Below are 22277 nucleotides of genomic sequence, written 5' to 3'. Positions count from 1 at the left end.
TTATCTATGAAGCATTATTCAAATTTAAGTTATTATTCTTGTCATCAAGAAGATTTGAAACCAATTGGATTTAAAATGTTTTTCCTTCAAATACTATTTTAGAGGCATCAGTAAGTTCTCTAAATTGGGAAATGTAAATATTTACCTTTAGAAGTAATATTCAGCCATATCCATTTAGAAGTGTGTGCACGTGTTGTGTATGTTTCCTCTAAATGTAATACACATGCAGTAATCTTGGTTTGGAAGTCCTAATTTTGTCCTCTATCAAAACATGGCAGTTTTGTATTAGATGAAGCAGAGAAAATGAAAAGGACAAGCCAAGGATGAGATAAGGAGTCAGCAGTCCTGTCTGCAGAACCCTGGGCCCAGGGAGGTGAATGACTACTCATCAGGCAGTACTGGCCATTCTTAAACTCTCAAAGAAGCCGTCCTAGCAGGATACAGATGCACTGACCATTATCCCAAAAGATTAAGTAGTGACCTGGGGGGCATCCTGTGCAGTTGTAAAGTGATATGTTACAAAAATAAAATGGCTCTTGACTACGAGGTGACTTCAGGACTATAGTAAACCAAATCACACATTTGCAGGCATTCCAAAGTCCGGCAGAAGAGTGAGGTGGACATTGTTGTTAGTGAAGATCTGAATGGAACAGTGAAGTTTTCAAGCTCTTTACCCTACCCCAACAACCTTAACAGGTAAGGCACAGTGGCATTTCTCTTCTACAGATTTTTCTTCCTTTTTGAGAAATAGATATCTGAGGTGACATCTGATAGCTTTCAAATAAATTATCAGGATATCATCCGATGACCAAGAACTTGACATAATACATATCAATCTTAAACTTAGAATGGATCCCCACCCTTCACCCCCATCCAGAAATCATCTCTTTTCTGAATTCACATAACAATTTATCTGTGCCTCTTCTCACCATTAGTAGGGTCTACCTCGTATAACATTTGGGTTTGCATAGGGTTTATCTCCTAGTTGACTGTAAGCGTTTTAAGGGTGGGGAATTATACTTTATTTCTTTTGGCACTCCCTATATAGCCTAATACTGGGTCATAGTCAACAGAGAAATCTTTGTAGTTTGAATGGCGTTACAATCTAGTGTTAGGGCCAGAACATGAGCAGTTAAATAATATCAGAATTGAGCAATAGTACAAAAGGAAGCTACAAGGCAGTTACGCAGTTGAGCAGCATAGATGGTAACTACCCTGAGTATTTAGTGGATGGGGAGAGAGGTGTGTGTACTAGAGCTATGTGGAATGATTTTGGATGAGCTGGAACTTTCTGGAGGGATCTGGCTAGACGTGCAGGACATGGATAGGTGAAGAGGAAGGAAGTTCAAAGGGAAGGATTGAGGGCCGCAAAGGCACGTTTCGGCAGGCGGTGAGTAGGCGTGCTGACCTCGGAGGGGCTTTCATGGAGGGTGGTGGGAGGTGAGCTGAGAGTGCTCACAGGAGGCAGGCCGCAAGGGCCTGCAGTGCCCGGGGAAGGAATGTGAACCTGGTGAGCCACCAATGCCTTTGAGGGGGGCGACTGACAAAACAAATTCAGCCGCATGGGGTCTAGATTGTGTGTGGGGTCACCTGGAGGTGGGGCATGCCTGTAAAGTGCGTTTTAAAAAGCTTCACAGACCCTTCTCATGCAGCCAGTGGGAGGTCAGTCTCTGACCATCTGTGGAGAGGTCCCTGACTTGAGGGGGTGTTTTAGCAGGTCAGGGAGGTGATAAGCACCTGAGTAATTAATTTGGTTGGAAATGTTCACTTTTTCTCTCAGATGAATTCATTTTCAGTAACCATTTATTGGCTGCCGTCTATGTGTGTCATGGTGACATGCTTGTGAGGTGTGCACTTTTTAGTTTACACGTTAAGGCCACCTGAAAATGGCGTTGGAGGTGTGTCCCCCTACTCTGTGCCCCCTTTCTTCTCAGCATCCTGGCACAGCGACTGGAGAGGTGGCTGCAGCTAATGCTAATGTGGCACCCCAGGAGAAGGGGCACTGACCCCGAGTATGGGCCCAACGGCTGCTTCAAGGCCCTGGACGACATCCTAAACTTAAAGGTGAGCTCGCAGCCATGTTAGCCCTGAGGCACAGGTCAGCTCCCCATGGCACGTGGCGGTTCTTACGAGAAAGAAATACTCATTAAAAAGCAGGTTGTGGGCCGCCCTACCTGGGGGGAGATTCAGCTCCTGTAAGAGTATCTCTCTATGTTAAGTAGGAGGATAGGATCCTTGTGCTGCTGACATTGGTTGTAAGGTCATAGCTGTGGATGAACAGGAATATTAAAGACTTGAATGTATGAACTGTGGCACTCGGGCTGCCTTCCCCAAGCTAGGCCCTTGCTTTCTGTGGCTGGGAAATGTTGGAGTAGCAGAGGATCCAGCACATAGATAAGCATCTGTAAAGGTGGGTTTTTTCCAGTAACATCTGGGTCGTGTTGCAGCTGGTTCACGTCTTGAACATGGTCACAGGCACCATTCACACCTATCCCGTGACAGAGGACGAGAGTCTGCAAAGCTTGAAGGCCAGAATCCAGCATGACACAGGAATCCCTGAGGAGGACCAGGAGCTGCTGCAAGAGGCAGGTCTGGCCTTGATCCCCGACAAGCCTGCCACTCAGTGTATTTCAGACGGCAAGGTGAGCCCCTGGCTTCTGGCAGAACGCCCTGTTTTTCTCTGACTTTGCCTCCAGGGAAACTCGTGCCCTCAGATTTCAGCTGTGCCTTGTCGAGCAGTCTCTTAATCAGTGCAGATAGCTGCCTGTTTTTCTAAGTTGGAATGCGACACCCCCTGAGCCCCTAATAGGAGACAAGAATCCCCCTTGATCCCTCCTTGACACTTGACCCTTTCCTTCCAGCCCACTTAGAGTGCCTTTCTTTTGCCTTTGTTGCCAAAGCGATGCTTTATTCTTCTGAGTCAACCAACACTATTTTTGCTGTACCTCTCGTGTACAGAATGTGCTGACAACCGCAGCAATGCTAGACCCCATGGTCCCCACCCAAAGAGAGCCAATAAAGTTAACGTATGAGAAGCAGTCACTGGATGGGGAAGAAGCTCATGAACGTGTAATGTGCACAGTAAACACAACCAGAGAATAGAATAGAGTGTAATAGTTGTGAATAAGGTGCGTGTTCAGATAATGGGTGTAAAAGAAACAGGAAAAGGAAGTGGAGGCCAGAGTCCTTCAGAAAGGCTTCATGGACACTTAGTATTGGCTGGCCGAAGATGATGCTGTTGGTGAACAGTGGGAGGCACTCTGAAATCTCTTCGTTATTACTTGGAAAAAGGAGAGCTTGGATTCACAAGGTCTCATTTTGTTCTTGTCCCTTTGCAGCTAAATGAGGGCCGCACACTGGACATGGATCTCGTTTTTCTTTTTGACAACAGTAAAATCGCCTATGAGACTCAGATCTCCCCACGGCCCCAACCTGAAAGTGTCAGCTGTATCCGTAAGAACATCATTGTTTTTTTAAAAAATAATCGCTTATAATGCTTGGGACAGGGCAGGAAGGAGAGACATGGACCAGGGGAAGGGTCCACACCGAGGAGATGAGCTTGCCTGGGCCTGGGGCAGCCTTCCTTATGTGGGACGTGTGAGGAGTAGCCCTGCTGAAAAAGAGCGCGGCAGGCTTCAGTGAACCTCCACCTCAGAGAGAGGACTTCAAAGAGTGGACAGAGAGTCCTGCCTGCAAGCCACTGGACTTGAAGCAGATGGCTGTTTTATTTATTTTTTAATTTTATTTATGTTTTAATAATTATTACATGCGTGTGATACAAAAAAATCAAAAGGGACAGAGGAATTTACAGTGAAAAATAAGCCACACTCTCTCCTCTAATGCCCAGCCTCTTCCAGGAAAACCACTGCGATGAAATTCTTGGGTTTACCTTCCAGGGGTATTCTGTGTACTTCTAAATTATATGTACCCATATATATAACCTTCATGCCTTTCAGGGGTAGTCTATGCATTTATAAATCCTATATGTGTGTATACATGTTCTTTATATTATATATATATATATATAATGTATATAGTCTATACAATATATATTCTCTCTATATATTCTTATGTTCTAAAATATATATTTTTTCTTCTTTTTCTCCCCAAAGAAGTGGTAGCATACAATACCTACTGTTCTGTACCTGCCTTTTTCACTTAATATATTTGGCAGATGTTTCCCCTGTTGGTACATATAGGGCTGCCTATGTTTTAATGCCTGTGTAGTCTTCCATTCTGTGAAAGTTAGATGGACATTTTAATGCATCTCCCACTCCTGTTCACACACACACACACACACACACACACAGAATTAAACAGATTGAGGGTCCAAAGTCTTAGAGATCTCTGGGCTTACTGCTTATTTAATCATTTTCCAGTACTGCTGGCTGAAGCTGCATTTTTAGAAAATTTCCTATGACCTTAAATGTTGTGACCCTAAGAGTTTCTATTGAAAATATATGTGCCTGTGTACATGTGAATGTCTCCACGTGGTTCACAAAGCGTTCCTGCAAATCGAATCAAGAGCTATTTACTGACTGGTATGTGCCTGTGCTGTCATGGGACACAAAAAAATGTATGAGACAGTAACAGGCATAACAGTCAAAAACAGTCATGTAACAAGATAGTAGTTTACATCACTTTTAAAAATGTGAAAGTGCCAGTGATGTGTCAAGGCACAGTGTGGCTCATTGTCGGAGAGTCATTGTCTGACAGTGCGCATGTCTCTGTTGCAGTGCAAGAGCCCAAGAGGAGCCTGTCTTTCTTCCAGCTGAGGAAGGTGTGGGGCCAGGTCTGGCACAGCATCCAGACCCTGAAGGAGGACTGTAGCCGGCTGCAGCAGGGCCAGCGAGCTGCCATGTACGGGGCCAGGCGGGTTTGGACTCAACTCATTTACAGTTGCTGCGTGGCTGCTGCCGCGGGGAGGCGGTGGAGGCAGGGCGGGGAGCAACTGTCAGGAGAGACAGGAGGAGACGCTGGTTTGGGTGGGCGGGAAGTGGCCTCTGGGCTGGATCGAGGGAGGCCCTTTTAGACCTGGCAGGGTGAGTGAGGTTAGCTCTTGGAGCAGAGTATAGGCTGAGGGCTGCGCAGACTGAACTGAGGGCAGAATTTAGAACATGGGTTAGCGAAACTGCCCGGATGGTCCTGCTGGGGACTGCCTTTTTCCCCAGGCGGTGACTAATTTAGGCTACTGGCCGTCTGTGTAGTGCTCTGCCTAATTCCAGTTTTGGTGCGGAAACTCATGTGTTGCTAAGGGCTAGGAAATGGTCTTTATGGTTGTAAGTGACTGCTATAATAATAATAATTACAGCAGGGATCTGCTTTAGTATCTGAGGTGGTTTTGTTATGGTACAGGAAATGGTATTTGGATCCCAAAGATGCCCTAAGGTTCCGTTTCTTGTGGTCCCTGCAGGATGAATCTCCTCCGGAATAACAGCTGCCTCTCCAAGATGAAGAATTCCATGGCTTCCATGTCTCAGCAGCTCAAGGCCAAGTTGGACTTCTTCAAAACCAGCATCCAGATTGACCTGGAGAAGTACAGTGAGCAGACTGAGTTTGGGATCAGTGAGTGTGCTCTTTGCAATGACTTTGGAGAGACCATTCCTTTCTTGTTTTTCTTCCTGAGGTTTCTTTTGTCCTCTTATGATTGAGTTGCTTGTTTCTGCTTTGGTTTTGTGTTTTCATTTTTTCCCTGCATTTTTTTTCCAGCATCAGATAAACTGCTGCTGGCCTGGAGGGAGATGGAGCAGGCCGTGGAGCTCTGTGGGCGGGTAGGAGAATCATCTGAGGTTTATCTCCCTCCTGAGGGGGATGAGGGTTTTTACTACCATTTTCCACTTTCTCATTGAACACTAGGGCGATCTTGTTCGTCAGAAACTAAGCTTTCCTCACCATGCTCTGTGACCTTAACTAGTACTTGCTGGAAAGAGGCTGGGAGAGCAGCCAGTGAAGGGGGCCCCCCTGTGGCGGATGCAGGAGCTACACAGATGGACAGAGCTGGTCCAGATTTGAATAAGGGGCAAAGGTGTCCCTAGGGGGAAGCCTAGACCTCTCCCATTAGAAAGGGCCTTGGGTGAATGATCAGCACTCCATCTTGTCACAGGTTTTTGCCTAATTTTGTTGGGACACTAAATCTGAGTGAGTCTCGGGACAGTGTAAATCAGATGCCACTGAACAATGCTCATTACGAGGCACGGGAACTAAGTGTGACCTAGTGAACCTCACACAAATTGAAGACCTTGGCCTCTGAGGTTTTGTCCCAGACTTTTCCACCATTTTCCCCTGTGAACGTGGGCAGGGCTCTTCACCTCTGTGTTTCAATGTCTGTTTCTATAAATTGGTACTGATATGCCTGCTTAAAGATGGGTGTTCTATAGACAATACCTTATTTAACCATAGAGATGGGTGGGGGCTCCACCCCACCTTGGCACTCATATACGAAACTCATGAAAGAAAGGAATCCAGGCCTCCCCACATGGGACGGTGTGGGATGGACACATTAAGAGAAGAGAAGGAATGTGCCTTGGGCATCTTTGGTATGCCAGGCACCATGCCAGATGATTTACATATTTTATCTTATCTAACCCCTAAAACAACCCTATTAGAAGCCTGTTTTATGGTGGAGGAATCTGCAACTCAGAGGTTAAGGAACTTGCCCAGGGGTCACACAGCTAGAAGGCGGTAGACCTGAGATCCAAGCCTGGGTCATTCTGCTTCCAAAGTCCTTGTTCCCTCTAGACAGTCAGTTGAGAATCTTCAGTGACTTGGGAGGGTTTTTCCTGAAGATTTTGCATCTCAGCATGCTCTTATTATGTCAGTTGACATTAGCACAGCTTTTTCATCAGGAGAATGAGGTGAGACATCTGGTGGAGCGGATGATGGCGCTGCAGACCGACATTGTGGACTTGCAGAGGAGTCCAATGGGCCGGAAGCAGGGGGGGACGCTGGACGACCTGTGAGTACCACCCGGGCAGGGAACCATGCGCTGCACAGAACACACGCAGATGCCTCAACTGGGGTTTCCATATGTGTGTTGGGGTCATCTGAGTGTTTGCATGTGGGTATTATGGACTCTCTGTGAGGCCGTCCTCCTGTAGAGCATCCTCCCCCAGTGAATCGCCTCGGCATGTTCCTGAGATGAGCAAGGGCAGACCACCATCACTCTGAGCCTTAGTTTCCACATCTATTAAGTGTGAGAAAAACCGTCAGACCTCATCAAGTTGTGAGGATCAGTTCAGATAATGCACAGAGCAGTAGTTCATAAACTCTAAAGGCTGTAATGCAAGGAGCCTTGACCCGCATCAGAAGTCCCCCTGGGTCCAGCGCCCCCTGGATGTGGCTCAAAGAGCAGAAGGCAGAACAAAGTGAGCTAGTGAGTCTTAGAAGTTCATCTGAGTCTTTATCTGGAACTTGGCCTTGGCTCGGGCAGGGGATGCGCTGCCCAGGCAGAGCAGTCACACCTGAAGGCAGTTGCAGGTAGCCCCAGGGTGCAGGGGGGAGGGAAGCTGGCAAGCCACATCAGCCTCTCAAGAGCTGTCTCATTTGGGCTCTGGTGTCCTCTGATGCTTTTACTAAGATTTTAGGATGAGAAGGCTGAATATCAGAAATCTGATTATTTGTATTCTATGTTTTCTCGAGTTATTTAACACTTTATTCTCCTCCAGTTTCCAAATGAAAGTCACTTCTGAAAATGTCAGTCAGCCTCACTATTTTAAGGAGAAAAGGGGTAGGAGTTTGCATCTGCCCTTGGGCTTGAGTTGCCAAGGAGAGCGTGTTCTCCAGGCTCAGGTCCAGTGATGGCGCCTGAATCACTGTTGTGGAAGACAAGAGGGCGAGGCTGGGGAATTCCACACGGGGAATGGAGACTCCTTTCCTTAAGATTCTCTCTCATTAAACCTTGGGGACATTTGAGTTTTGATAATGAGGGGGTGATCATTCCCTCATTATAGATATCACTATCATATCCCTAGGAATAATAATTTTCTCCCATCAAGACCTGTTGCCAGTCTTGCTTCTAGAAATCAGTGATTCTGTTGGCGGGGATTAGCTAACCAATGCTTCAGATGTGCTTATTTGACCTCAGACGGACACAGAGCTGCTTCTTTGTGTGTTTCAGAGAAGAGCAGGCGAGGGAGCTTTACAGGAGACTAAGGGAAAAGCCGAGAGGTAAGGGGACTTTGACGTCTCCTCCGGTTCGTCGTCAGCTCGGGGATGAGGCATGGAGCCCTCTGGCAGCCACTTGGAGGAACCGTGCAACTCCTTTCCCTTTCCAGACCAGCGGACTGACGGGGACAGTCAGGAAATGGTACGGCTGCTACTTCAGGCAATCCAAGGCTTCGAGAAGAAAGTGCGAGTGATTTACACGCAGCTCAGGTATAAGCCCCGGCTGTCCTACTCGAGGGTGGGACGTGGAGCGGCAGCTGCTGGTGTGGCTGTTTCTTCACTCCACACCGACTTGTTTAACACCTGGAGAAACTGTCCATGGCTGCTTATTGGATTCCTGACTGCCAGGGATTATGTTCTCCCGCTCGCCAACCCGAATGCCACTGGTGTTTGTCATGTTCATGCTTTGCAGTAAAACTGTGGTTTGCAAGCAGAAGGCTCTGGAATTGTTGCCCAAGGTGGAAGAGGTGGTGAGTTTAATGAATGAGGATGAGAAGACTGTGGTTCGGCTTCAGGAGAAGCGGCAGAAGGAGCTCTGGAATCTCCTGAAGATCGCTTGTGTGAGTGAGCCCTGTAGCCAGGCCCGCAGCCCTCGGCCGGCCAGCCGCTCTGTGCCCCTCTGCACTGCTGCCACCGCGCCGCCAGGGAGGCCGCAGAGCCCTGACAGACCCCTCAGCTGCTGCTGCCCATCCTCCCTTGTCTTCTCCGTGACTTAGCCTGAGCAGGCACGGGCAGAGATGGGCCTGTACCAGCTGTTCTCATTTGTGCGTGTGTGCCTTTCCTGTGGCTCCTGTAATTCACCGCCACCAAGTTCCTCCCTCACAGTCCTGGAGTCCGGAAGCCTGAAATCAAGGTGTTGACGGGGCTGGGCTCCCTCTGAAGGCTCCAGGCCTCTGCCGGCTTCTGGCGGCTCCAGGCGGCTCCAGGTGTTCCTTGGCTTGTGGCAGCATCACTCCAACCTCTGCCTCTGCCTTCACATGGCCTCTCTGTGTCTCTCTTCTGGGTGTCTCTTATACAAACAGTTGTCATTGGATTTAGGTCCCACCTGAAGCATCCAGGACGATCTCATCTCAGGGTCCTTAACTATATCTGCAAAGACCCATTGTCCAAATAAGGTCACATTCCCAGGTTCCTGGAGTTAGGACATGGACAGGTCTTTCTGGGGTCCTCCATGCAGCCCCCTACAGTGCATGTGAGCATGACCCGCTTGATCCTCGTGTGTGTCTGTGCTGCTTAGTATGGTACCTGCGCTGTCTGTGCCCCCATCTTCATGCTGCTGTGAGTCCACTAAATGCTGCTCAGAGAGAAACTGTGACATAGAAAGGAGAGCCCGGAACAGAGAAAGAAGGGCCAGGTGAAAGCCAGGGAAGCCAGAGCTGATGGGACAGTGACCCCACTGTGAAGGCTGCAGAGAGGTTAAAGGGGATGAAAAGAGTGATTTAGTCATCCATAGCCTTTAAGAGCCAAGAGGAAAATGGGAAGAGAGTTGCTCAAGGTGGAAACAGGATACAAGGATGGCAGTTTTTTACAATCATGGAGACTGGAGCAATTTGTAGGCCCAGCATAAGGAGACAGGGTCCCGGGGGATGCAGATGTCAGAGAGGTAGGGGACAGTGGAGTCTCCAGTCCTGAGGACAGTGGAGCGGGGAGAGGTCAGAATCAGGAGCGTAAGTGGAAGGGGTGGCCTTGAAAGGCACGCGTGGCATCTCATCCTGTAAGTAAGGAGGAAAAGAGAAAAGGAGAGAGACAAGGCAAAGAAGGAGGAGAGAGTTGAGGTGTTCACAGGTGATGGCTGGATCTGCCATCTGCGTCCATTCGATGTTTGAGTGCTGAGTATGTGCCCAGCAGGGTGCTGAAAACTGGAGATAGAGAAGGAAAAAAGCTAGGGCGCTTGATCCAGGCAGCGTATAACCCGGCGAGGGGCACAGACAGAGAAGTGAGTGAGGACAGCTTAGGGCAGGAAGTGCTGTGCAGCGTCTGTGGTAAGCAGAAGCCGTAGCAGGAAGACAGGGGAGCGACGCCAGCTTCAGTCTCAGGTGAGGGAACCACAGGAAATGTCTGCAGCAGGCAGTGCTCAGCTGAAGACTGAGTAGCAGTTAGGTGGGTGGGCAGGTGGAGATGAGGACCCTGGGGGACAGAGACATTGCTCTTTCAGAGGCCTGCAGGCCTGAGTGTGTGGTGTGTTTTGGGTGGGATGGCAGGTTGGTGTGGTGTGGGGGAAGAATTCACTGGGGGGGAAATTGGGGAGGTGGCAAGGGCTGGCGTATGCGGGCCACATTTTATTTTAAAGGCATAGAGGAAACACTGCAGGGTTTGTTTCTTCCTTTCATTGTGAAGGAAGTTAAGTATGGAATGGTGTGACATTTGGGCTTTAGAGAAGTCGCTCCAGTGGCAGTTGGAGGACCGACCTGAGACTTGGGCAGACCTCACCCTTGGGAGTGAGGGGCTGCTTGGTGGGGGCTGGAGTTGAGTAACCCCTGTGGTGCTCAGGACAGGATGGTGGAAGGGTGAGGGAGCCAAACAGCACAGGAGTGATCCCCTGCCACACTCGTGGGCCCAGGCAGAAGTAGAGGAGATGGAAGCCCGGGTCTTTCCGTGGGTGACCATCAGGGAAGACGCAGCAGAAGGACAAAGAACAGAACAGGGCAAAATTGGGTGCTTGAGCGGCTGGTTGAAGTTGGACCTGGATGTTCAGCTGGAAGGGAATATGTGGAGACAGGGTGGGTCCCACAGCTTGAGAGGCTGAGAGGGGTTGAAGAGCCACAGATTGCAGTGAGGGCGAGGAGCTGGGTCAGTGAGAAGAGGGTCAGGCCAACAGATGCGAGTGTGGCTGGGGACGCGGGGAGGGAGAGGTGGCTTGAGGTGCTGAGAAGGTTGACAACAGGTCATGTCTGTGAGCTGCAGGTGTGAGGAGGTGCAGGTAGCTGGAGCAGGGGCATCGCTTTAACATCTTGGCTTTGAGGTGGAGTGGCTGGAGCAGCCCAGGAGTCAGAATAGCTTGGTTTTCTTCTCAGCTGTCCCACAGATGGTGCATTCACAGGAAGTTATAACCTTTTTGTGTGTCTCAATCTTCTACTTGGAAAAGAATAAAAACATCTCCCTTTTAATTTCCTTTTAAGAGTTCGTTAAACAAACTAATGAAATAAAGCCTACAAATATAGGCACTCAAATCTCCCTATATTTAGAATCTTTTATCAAAAAATATACCTATAGATACAGAAACATTTTTCTAAACTAAAATGCAGCTATCAGCTGTTCTCACAGATGGGGATGTTGACTGACATTTTCTAGGAACAGCGTGTGTCTTGTGGCCAGTTGTCTCGAGAAAAACCACGGTGTCAAGGCGAAATTGGAATCATCCCTTTGCTCCTATATTTGACTCCCATGTTGACTTTCTCTTTGGTTTTGTCCTTTAGAGCAAGGTCCGTGGTCCTGTCAGTGGAAGCCCAGATAGCATGAATGCTTCTCGCCTTAGTCACTCTGGTCAGCTGGTGTCACAGCCTTCCACCACCCCCGACAGCCTACCTGAATCAGCCAAGAAAAGGTACGTCATCATCCGTGCTGCCAAGTGTAATATTCAAGGGCACGTTAGGAGATCGTGGGGGTGGAAATATATGTTTATCGTTGGTAAACACACCGTTCCATCTGTCTTATGATTTTGTGCATATTTTTCTTTGTGTTTGTTACATATGCGAGGTACTTTGGGGACGAATGTGATATTTTGCTCTCATAGTCCCTTCTAACTTGCTAACTAAAGTTTCCTTATCAGAGGATTGAATCACTGATTGCTTACTGAGAATATTGAAAGTGCTGGTCAGTCACATGCTGTCATGTAGTCCATCCGTCATTATCTGTTCTTCCAACCAGACTCCCTGCGGGCCGTGCCCTGTTCGTCACCCCTGAGTCATCCTGCCTCCTCCCTCTCACCCACCCCACTTTGAGTTACCAAGTTACCAGTTTCCTTCTATTGTCTCTCGTCACCTCCTGTTCATCGCTTCCTTTCCCTCCTGCCGCCTGGAGAGGTGGTGAGCAGGACACTCCAGTCCTTTGTGGCAAGGCTTCTTGCTTCCCTGCTTCCTGTCCGGTACTGCCTCTAAGCCCTCTCTGGTCAGAGACTCTTCACAAAGTACCATTTTGATCAAGTTATTCTTTGGTCACTTACTCGTAGTGGCCTCTTGCTCCCTGGAGAGGCAAGCCTGAGCCGTTCAGCCATTCACAGCCGCCTCAGAGCCGCTCTCCAGGCGGAGCCACTGCTCCTGTTCAAACTCCTTGCTCTAGCCCAGCGGCGCTTAAAGCAGCATCAGCATCATCTGGGTACTGGTTAGAAATGCAGATTCTGAATTAGAAGCTCGGGGTGGGGCACAGCAGTCCGTGTTTGACAAGCCTTGGTGGACTCTGATGCATGCTGAAGTTTGAGACCCATGGCTCTGGCCCATGCCCTCCCTGGAGGCACGTCCACTTCCCTCAGCTTCCCACCTCCTCCCAAACCCTGCCCACGCACACACACAGGCATCGCTCTCTTCTTGGCCTGCCTGTGGGGTTTTGTGTCTAGTTCAGTCCCTCACCCATTTATTCAGCACCTTCTCAGCCCTAGGCACTGCAGATGGTTAAAATTGGTTCCTGTAGGCAAATCTGTAGACGTAGAAAATAGATTAGTGATTGCCTAGGACAGGTGGGGAGAGGGGATGGGAAGTGACTGACAGTGGGTTCGGAATTTCCTCTTGGGTGATGAAAATGTTTTAAAACTAGATTATTGTGATGGTTGCGCAACTCTGTAAACATACTAGAACTATTGAACTGTACACTTTAAATGGCTGAACTTTGTAGTTTGTAAATTATATCTCAATAAAGGTGTTTTTAAAAATCCTGTTCCTGTCCTTGGGGAGTTTGTGGCCTCTACTATGTTGGTACGTAATCATACGTGGCCTTGGACTCTTAGTTTTCTCCCCAGCCTATTGTGAGCTCCTTGAGGACAGTCCCTGGGTCCCCTCCTCTCATGCTGCCTCTGGAGCTGGCGCTGAGCCTCTCACCTAGTTTGGAGCCCTGTAGCTAAGCACAAACGTGCTGTGTGTGCCTTCCCTCAGAGAGCCGCACTGTGCAGGGTGAGGGGAGCCCAGGGCGCTGTCCTCCTGGATTTGCTGTGTTCCCTCCAGTGATGTCCTCAAAGCTCTAGAAACGTCGTCCCGGGAGCACAGGCTGCTGTTTGTCTCTCCGCGTCATAGAGCTGAGGGCCTGTTGTTGAGGGACACACGCGTCTCTTATCATAGAAGAGGGAGCAGATTAAATGAGATTAGTTCCCAGAGCTCGCTTCCCACAGATTTCCAGGGTTTTCAAGGAGCTGTGGAAACCTGGTGAAATTGCTTTGTCTATATATATTTCTTCTGTTTGAAAAATTGGAAAACAGGTGATTTGGGAGCCAACTTTAGGTTTGGCAGTTTGGAAGGAATTAAATTCAGCTGTCTGGTTAAGTCAACGAGAGCGCTTCTCCTTCTTCCTTTTCTGTTAACCGCAGATCTGTTTGCTTGTTCTTACGGTGAACAGTAATGCTTGTGGCATCTGAAAGTGTTTAACCAGATGAATGAACTCACTAGTCAGTGACGTGATGTTTTAAGACACTCAGCAGCAAAATAATTATTTAATTTTTAAAATCTCGTCAAAAGCTCTTTAACAGATTTTTAAACATTGGTGTTATCTCCAAGAAAATAATATTGACCACTTTCTAATAATGTGATCGTTTTCTTTAGTGAAGAACTGGTGGCCGAAGCACATAGTCTCTGCACTCAGCTGGAAAATGCAATACAAGACACCATGAAAGATCAGGACCAGAGTTTGAGGGTAATGGCCCGAGGGCATCCCAGCTGTTCCATGTCCTTCCTTTCTACAGCAAACGAGACACGGAAAATGGAAAGGCAATCCAGCGTTTCCTCCATCGCAGTACATGACTATGATTTTCTAGTACATGTTTATCTTTATTCACCATCACAATAATGCTGACAGTTATTGAACGGGTGTAGGTGCTTCATGTGCGTCAGCTCATTCCATCCTGACAGCACTTAATCCTTATGAGGAAGGTGCTCTCGTTCCAAGAAGGCCTTTTCCTCCTGTAGCTTCTGCTCTGTTGCTGAGCATCTGTGTGTGGGGAGCTGTGCCGGACTCGGGGAAAAGCAAGAACCTGGCACAGCCCCACTTCTCAGGGATGCGGAGCTTAGCAGTAGGTAGTACTAGTTACATGGAAGCTGACCTAAAAAAAAAACTAGTCAAGATACAAGTATATTAAGACAAAGCTTAAACTGTTGATCAGATCCTAAGTCGTTCCCTCAGATCTTTAAATGGCCTTTTCCAGCCAATACAGTTACCTGCCCTGCCAGCCTCCCCCTGACTTCTCGGTTTTTGGAGGACGCAGAGAGGAGACCACTACTTATCCTTACCTCCTGTTTGGTCATGTGTCCTTCTCCAGTTTGGGGGCTTCCTGTATCTTTTGTTGCTGCTCTTCCTCCTGGCACTGGATATTTTGATCCTTTCACACTTATTTGCACTTCTGCCAGAGGAAAAGAAAGTCTTATGAGGCCATTCCATCTGCTGAGGTTGGAAATGGATGGCTGAGATGAGCTCTTGGTACCAGCTGCCCACAGTGAGTACAAATAAGTGCTGTGAGCCACAAGTAATACTGAAATTGCCTTTCCAGTTTCCATAGTTATGGAATCTCAGGGATTTCAAGCCTGTCCAAAGAAAAGCCCCTCTACAGTTTCGAATATGTAGCTTTAGCTCAAGGGTACCCTCCAATAACAAGACTCTTATTAATGGCAGGATTTAAATTTCCTTCTAAGTCATGGGGTTGCCTCCTGAAGAAGAAAAACAACCTGAAGTGTATTGCTGGCCACTGTGTTTCTAACACGCCTGTTGACTTTCAGTCTCTAGACTGGAGCTGGTTACAGACGGAGGACAACGAGCAGCATAGCCTGGAGCAGGCCTCGTGACCGAACGGGTGGCCTCGACCACCTGGTGGGGCTGCCCGGCCTGAGGCCCTCCCGCAGCGGATGGTGTCCCAGCAGTCTTCGGCATAGGTGGAGATCTTCTCACTGCCCCAGCAGTTGTGACATTCGCTGTGGACATCCAAGGGTGTGGCCTTCCATGGACACTGCCAGCAACTTGTCTGTACACTGGAAGTCCTCCATCACAGAGGCCCAGCCAATGCTGGTGCCAGGCACAAGCATTTAGGGAGGCCAAGCCACAGCAGCTACTTCCTCTGCTCTGAAAGAAGTGCTCCAAGTATGATCGCCCCGCAGACCACTGGACAAATGTGGAACACGACTCTTTCAGGGCAAAGTATGAACAGCACTTGGTACCAGCCTGTCCTCTCCTGCCGGCTCCTGATCTCCAGAGGTCCTGATCCACCTGTCCTCACAGCTAGTGTTTCCCCTGGATTCGGCTTCTCTTAAGCAGACTTTTGAATCATAGACTTGGCCTGGCCTTGTCCTCTCTCTTCTTCTTTTCATTTCACTGCTGCTGAAATTTCCCTTTTACCTACAACTTGGGTGGTTGTCGTCCCTCCTGTAAGGTTGTAGATGAATGATGAGCTCCCCTTGTCTGCGGTCCTTTCGGCCACAGACTGACTCACTGGAGCCAGGATCGAAGAGCAGCTCCCTTCCTTTGGGTCCCACAGATGACCTGGGAGTGAGTTGCCATGGAGAAGAAAGAAAGAATGGGATATCTGTCAACCGCTAGCCTGCTGACCGCTCTGCCCACACCTCGTGTGCCCGCTCAGATGCGTGTGTGTGGCGGGGGGACGAGGGAATTCCTGCCTCTCCTGTCATCTAGCAGTATTATTAAACTGATTTATTTAAAAAACAGTTTCTATATTTTGTAACATGACTCAACACTTATACTGGGTTCCACAGTCTATTTTTATAAGATCTGTGGTTGGGATTTATGAAGTCAAAATCCAACTTAATGGAAAATTTTATGAGATTAAATAGTGCCATAGCACTAGCACTGCCTCTTTGACATTTCACAAAACTTCTCCTGCATATAAACAGGAGAGCCGAGTGTTCAGGCCATCACAATAGGTGAGTTTGGTTGGAGAAGAAAGTCGGGATAGAAGACTTTGACAAAGTAGCTTCCATGGAGACAGTTCAGAGGGTTCCACGGTCAAGTAAGTTTGAGAAATGCTTCGTGCTTTCATTGCTTCTTGGAGATTCACGGTGTACACTGGAGTATTAAAGTATCCAAAGTCCTGTGATAATAAACCGGCTTAACTTTGTGTAAATTCACTGGTTACCAAACTCATTTGACAATAGAACCTTTTTTTTTTTCCTGTGTGAGTGTATCATTTATTAACATTTGAAAGAACTGGAGTTTGATGAAGCATGATTTTGGAAACACTGGTGAGGAACATAGTGGGAAATAAGACCAGAAAGCAAGGCTGGGAAGGGGTCGGATTGCAGAGGGAATGAATGCTGGGCTAAGGGTCTTGGGCTTATAGGCAGATGGGAGTCACTGAAGAATTTTGAGCAGGGAAATGACATCACCAATTAATGGTTTAAAAGATTACTATAACTGCAATATGCTAATTAGTTGAAAAAGTGAAAACTCTGGAGGCAGGACTTTTGTGTCCAAAAAAATGAAGTAGATGTACTTTCTCCTATTTTTCCCACCAAGCACAGCTAAAAATCCTTGGGCATTATTTATAAACAAATATAAGAAGACTCTGAAAGGCAGAGAGAGATGAAGGCAAACCCGCTAGGGTCCTTGGAGCTGAGGAATGACGGCGGTGAGTTCCCTGGGTTTTCCTTTTGTCTCATATGTTCCTGACTAGATGCTGGAGAAGCCAACCAATGGGCACAAACACAAAAGCCTGCACTCTAGATCTCTTTAGATTCTTAGGACCGTGACAAATTACCACAAACTATAAGGCTTAAAACAACACAAATTTATTTTCTCGGTCCTGGAGGCCAGAAGTCTGAAGTCAAGGTGCTGGCGGAACCGCTTCCTCCAAAGGCTCTGGGGAGATTCTGTGACCTGCCTCTTTCAGCTTCTGGTGAGTCCAGGTGATCCTTGACCTGTGGCTGCCTCTCTGCCTCTTGTGTCCATACTGCCACCTCTTCTTCTCCCTGTCAAATGTCTCCTGTGTGCCTCTTAAAGGAACCCTTGTGATTGAATTTAGGGCTGATCTTGATAATCCAGGATAAGCTCCTCTTCTCAAGATCGTTAACTTACTCACGTTTTGCCATATAGGTCACTATTTACACATTCTGGGAATTAGGATGTGGACATTTCTTCTTGGGGGGCCAGCATTGAACCCACTTCAGTTTACCATCTAGCTCCCCAAAATTCATGTTCATCCCACATACAAAATACATTCACCCCATCTCAACATCCCCAGATGCCTCAACCCATTACACAATAAATTCTCATACCAAAATCTGAATAATATCAGCTCAAAAGTCCTGAAACTCATCATCTACGTCAGGTTTGGGTGAGACTCTGGGCATGATCCATCCTGGGACAAAATTTCTCCATCTGTGGACTGTGAAACTAGAAAACAAGTTATCTGCTTCTAAAATGCAATGGTGAATAGGCATATGATAGACATTCCCATTTCAAAAGGTAGAAATTGGAAGGAAGAGAGAAGTCACCAGTCCCACGCAAGTTTGAAATCCAGCAGGGCAAATTCCATTAGGTTTCAAGTCGCGAGGGTAATTCTCTGTCTTTTGAGGCTCTGCCAGCTGGGCCCAAGGCAGCTCCATAGCCCTCTGAGTTTTTGTTCACAGTGACTCCATAGGTCCCGCCTCTGCACCCGCTGCCTGTGTTACCTGCTTCTCCAGACTCTGCTTCTGAACCCGTGGCTCTGCCCTTGGAATCATCCTTCCTTTTTTCCTGAAGGCTAGCACGTGTTTACAACTGAGTGACTCTATCAACCATTTTCTGCCTGTAGAGTTTTGAAAGTCCAACAGATTTATCTCGTTTCCTCCTCTCCTCGTCCTTTTCAGTTCAAGCTGGTGTCTGCTGATATAACATTCTCAAAAATCTTGTGGGTCTTCTTTGTATGTGTTGGGAGTCCACACCATTAGATAAGATTCACAGATCTTTCTTGGATAACACCATCTCTGTTCCTGGCTTCTGAGATGATTGAGTGAGTGTTTGAGTCACACACATAATCTCTTCAGCAAAGGGTTGCCCAGCTACACCCTTGGGCTTCTCTCTAGAGCATGCTTTCCCAACAGTGAATTTCTTAATTTTAGCATTCTGTGCAATCTGGATAGGCTGTGAACCTCCCAAGTCATCAATTGCTGGGGGCGTTTTTTGCGTAACAGTTCTTTCTTCAATTTATCTTTTTTCTCTTGCATTTTACTATAAGCAGCATGGAGAAATCAGGCTGCACCTTCAACATTTTGCTTGGAAATCTCCACAGCTAAATACCCAGGTTCATTGCTTACAAATTCTGCTTTCCACCTAATGGTAGAACACAAATCAGGCAGGTAACATTCATATTTCTACCAACGTTCTGTTCATGATGGTATATATATTCTCTAAGATGATAGAGGTTTTTTCTACCATGCTTCTCGCTTTCTGAGCCCTCATCATCAATATTTATATTATTTATAACATCCATATTTATACCAATAGTCTTTAAGGCAAGCTAGGCTTTTTCTACCATGCATCTCAAAATTCTTCTGGTCTCCACCTATTGTGTAAAAAGTCATTCCCCATTTTTAGGCGTTTGTTACAGCAGCACCCCACTTCCCAGTTCCAGACTGTAACAAAGTACCACAAACTGGGTGCCTTAAAGCAACCAAGATGTGTTCTTTCACAGTTTTGGAGGCCAGAAGTCTGAGATCAAGATGCTGTCAGGGCGGTGCTTCCTCCGAAGATTCAAGGGGAGGCATATTCCTTTCTTCTTCCAGCCTCTGGTGGCTCCAGGTGACCCTTGGCTTGTGACTATACCTGTATAATTTCTGCCTGTGTGGTCTCTTTGCCTCCTCTTCTACCTGTCATGTCTCTCCTGTGTGTCTCTTACAGGGACACTTGCCATTGAATTTAGGGCCAATCCAGATAACCCAGGATAAGTTCCTTCTCTCAAAATCCTTGACTTAATGGCATATTTTGACATATAAGGTAATATTTACAGGTTCTGAGAATGAGGACATGAACGTACCTTCTTGGGGGCCACCATTCAACCCACTACATTAGCCGAAGGGCGAGGACAGGTTCAGCCTAGCAAAGCAGCAAAGTTTTAAACAGTAGCCACTCTACTCTAGCCAAACACCACAGAAAAACTGGCCCCACCTCTGCCAGCAAACACCAGGTGGAAGCTTAAACTTCCGCATACATCAGGCTGTAATTAGGTGCCCAATTGGAGTGATGTCACAGAACATGGGTGAGGAACTGGGGCTTTCATAGATGCTGGGCAGTAACAAGGTCTCTCTTGACTTTCAGAAATGTGCCACTTCTTGTGGCTTCAGTGGTTTCTGACGAGAAATCTGCTGTCAGTGGAGACCAGGTGGGGGATGGGAAGGAGGCATCTCTGCCTTTTCCAATCTGGAAGACACAGTTGGGAGCCTAAACTCCCGCCTCTGCCCAGCAGCAGCAAGGAGCTTCTGTCCCCAGGTGTCAACGGAGGCCTGCTGGGGAGCCTGAACTCCCATTGCCACCCAACAGTGATGAAGAGCCCTCCCTACTCAGGAGTTCCCAGAAGCCAGGTGTGGGAAGCCTGTGCTTCCACTCCCACTTGGCAGTAATGAGCCAGCGCTCTGCTTCCCGCACTGGGACGATGTCAGAGGAGGCCTATTAAGATGGAAGGATTGAATGGAATGTGGAGTCTCATAGCCGAGTGCTCAGATGTCCAGGTTTCATTCTAAAATCACTCATCATAGCAAGGAAACCTCAGCTGAGAAAAGATGATTCACAGACACAGACACAGAAGTGGCAGAGATTTAGAATTATCTGAAAAAGATTTTAAAGCAGCCATCATAAAAAAATGCTTCAAACAGCAATCATGAACTTGCTTGAAAGAAATAGAAATTCTAGGGGCCGGCCTGGTGGCGCAGCGGTTAAGTGCGCACATTCTGCTTCTCAGCGGCCCCTGGGTTCACCGGCCCAGATCCCGGGTGCAGACATGGCACTGCTTGGCAAGCCAAGCTGTGGTAGGTGTCGCACATATAAAGTAGATGAAGATGGGCACACATGTTAGCTCAGGGCCAGTCTTCCTCAGAAAAAAGAGGAGGATTGGCAATAGTTAGCTCAGGGCTAATCTTCCTTAAAAAAAAAGAAAAAAAAAGAAATAGAGATTCTCAGCAAAGAAACAGAAGATGTAAAGAAGAACCGAGTGGAAAAAAAAAATGTTTTTACTATTACTTTGATTTTTGATTTATTGAATTTCCTTTTTTTTATTGAGGTCATAGTAGTTTATAACGTTGTGAAATTTCATGTGTACATTATTATTTGTCAGTCACCATATAAATGCACCCCTTCACCCCTTGTGCCCCTTCCCCTCTGGTAACCACTCAACTGTTCTCTTTGTGTGTTTGTTTATCTTCCATATATAAGTGAAATAATATGGTGTTTGTCTTTATCTGGCTTATTTCGCTTAATGTAATATACCCTTTAGGTCCATCAAGATTGTTGTAAATGGGACAATTTTGTCTTTTTTTTTAATTGAGTTATTGATAGGTTACAGTCTTGTGAAATTTCAATTGTTCATTAATGTTTGTCAGTCATGTTGTAGGTGCACCACTTCACCCTTTGTGCCCACCCCCCACCCCACCTTTCCCCTGGTATCCACTAAACTGTTCTTGGTCCATAGTTTTAAATTCCTCATATGAGTGGAGTCATACACAGATTATCTTTCTCTTGCTGGCTTATTTCACTTAACATAATTCTCTCAAGGCCCATCCATGTTATTGCAAATGGAATGATTTTGTTCTGTTTTGAAGCTGAGTAGTATTCCATTGTATGTATGTACCACATCTTCTTGATCCATTCGTCTGTTGATGGGCACTTAGGTTGCTTCCACATCTTGGCTATTGTGAATAATGCTGCAATGATCATAGGGGTGCATAAGTCTTTTTGAATTGTTGATTTCAAATTCTTTGGATAAATACCCAGTAGTGGGATAGCTGGGTCATATAGTATTTCTATTTTTAATCTTTTAAGGAATCTCCAATACTGTTTTCCATAGTGGCTGCACCAGTTTGCATTCCCACCAGCAGTGTATGAGGGTTCCCTTTTCTCCACAACCTCTCCAACATCTGTTATTTTTTGTCTTGGTGAGTATAGCCATTCTGACGGATGGAAGGTGATGTCTTAGTGTAGTTTTGATTTGCATTTCCCTGATGATATTGAACATCTTTTCATGTGTTTATGGGCCATCTGTATATCTTCTTTGGAAAAATGTCTGTTCACATCCTCTGCCTGTTTTTTGATCAGGCTCTTTTTGTTTTTGTTTGTTCTGTTTGTGTTTTTGTTGTTCAGTTGTGTGAGTTCTTTATATTATGGAGATTGACCCCTTGTTGGATATATGATTTGCAAATATTTTATCCCAATTGGTGGGTTGTCATTTTGTTTTGATCCTGGTTCCCTTTGCCTTGTAGAAGTTCTGTAGTCTGATAAAGTCCCACTTGTTTATTTTTTCTTTGTTTCCCTTGTCTGAGAAGACATGGTATTTGAAAAGATCCTTTTTAGTTCGATATCAAAGAGTGTACTACCTATATTATCTTCCAGGAGTTTTATGGTGTCAGGACTTATCTTCAAATCTTTGATCCATTTTGAGTTTATTTTTGTGTATGGCATGAGATAATGGACTACTTTCATTCTTTTGCATGTGGTTGTCCAGTTTTCCCAACACCACTTATTGAAGACACTATCTTTTCTCCATTGTATGTTCTTGGCCCCTTTGTCGAAGATTAGCTGTCCATAGATGTGCTGTTTTATTTCTGGGCTTTCAATTCTGTTCCATTGATCTGTGTGCCTGTTTTTGTACCAGCACCACACTGTTTTGATCACTATGGCTTTGTAGTACATTTTGAAGTCAGGGTTGTGATGCCTCCAGCTTTGTTCTTTGTTCTCAGTATTACTTTAGCAATTCGGGGTGTTTGGTTGCCCCATATGAATTTTAG

At 46.7% G+C, this 22277-nt stretch overlaps 1 protein-coding gene across 6 annotated transcripts in view; it reads left to right on the top strand.

The window, feature by feature from the left end:
- IKBKB (inhibitor of nuclear factor kappa B kinase subunit beta) overlaps positions 1–16425 on the top strand; it is a 48958-nt gene extending 32533 nt beyond the window's left edge. For 2 of the 6 annotated variants that reach the window (XM_046648437.1, XM_046648434.1), the window contains 14 exons: positions 589–696; positions 1935–2064; positions 2448–2642; positions 3339–3453; positions 4737–4860; positions 5414–5565; positions 5710–5771; positions 6819–6955; positions 8117–8166; positions 8274–8373; positions 8576–8723; positions 11580–11707; positions 13908–13998; positions 15075–16425. In XM_046648437.1, the coding sequence (XP_046504393.1) occupies positions 589–696; positions 1935–2064; positions 2448–2642; positions 3339–3453; positions 4737–4860; positions 5414–5565; positions 5710–5771; positions 6819–6955; positions 8117–8166; positions 8274–8373; positions 8576–8723; positions 11580–11707; positions 13908–13998; positions 15075–15140 (1606 nt within the window). In that variant the 3' untranslated portion in view covers positions 15141–16425. The remainder of the gene's footprint in view (positions 1–588; positions 697–1934; positions 2065–2447; positions 2643–3338; positions 3454–4736; positions 4861–5413; positions 5566–5709; positions 5772–6818; positions 6956–8116; positions 8167–8273; positions 8374–8575; positions 8724–11579; positions 11708–13907; positions 13999–15074) is intronic. The other 4 variants (XM_046648433.1, XM_046648438.1, XM_046648436.1 and 1 more) reach the window with 3 other exon arrangements.
- The last annotated feature ends 5852 nt before the right edge of the window (positions 16426–22277 follow it).

This window comes from Equus quagga, chromosome 22 (genome assembly GCF_021613505.1).
Source record: "Equus quagga isolate Etosha38 chromosome 22, UCLA_HA_Equagga_1.0, whole genome shotgun sequence".
NCBI lineage: Eukaryota > Metazoa > Chordata > Mammalia > Perissodactyla > Equidae > Equus > Equus quagga.
Note: the sequence above shows the minus strand (reverse complement) of the source record. Positions and strands in the feature narration are given on the sequence as shown.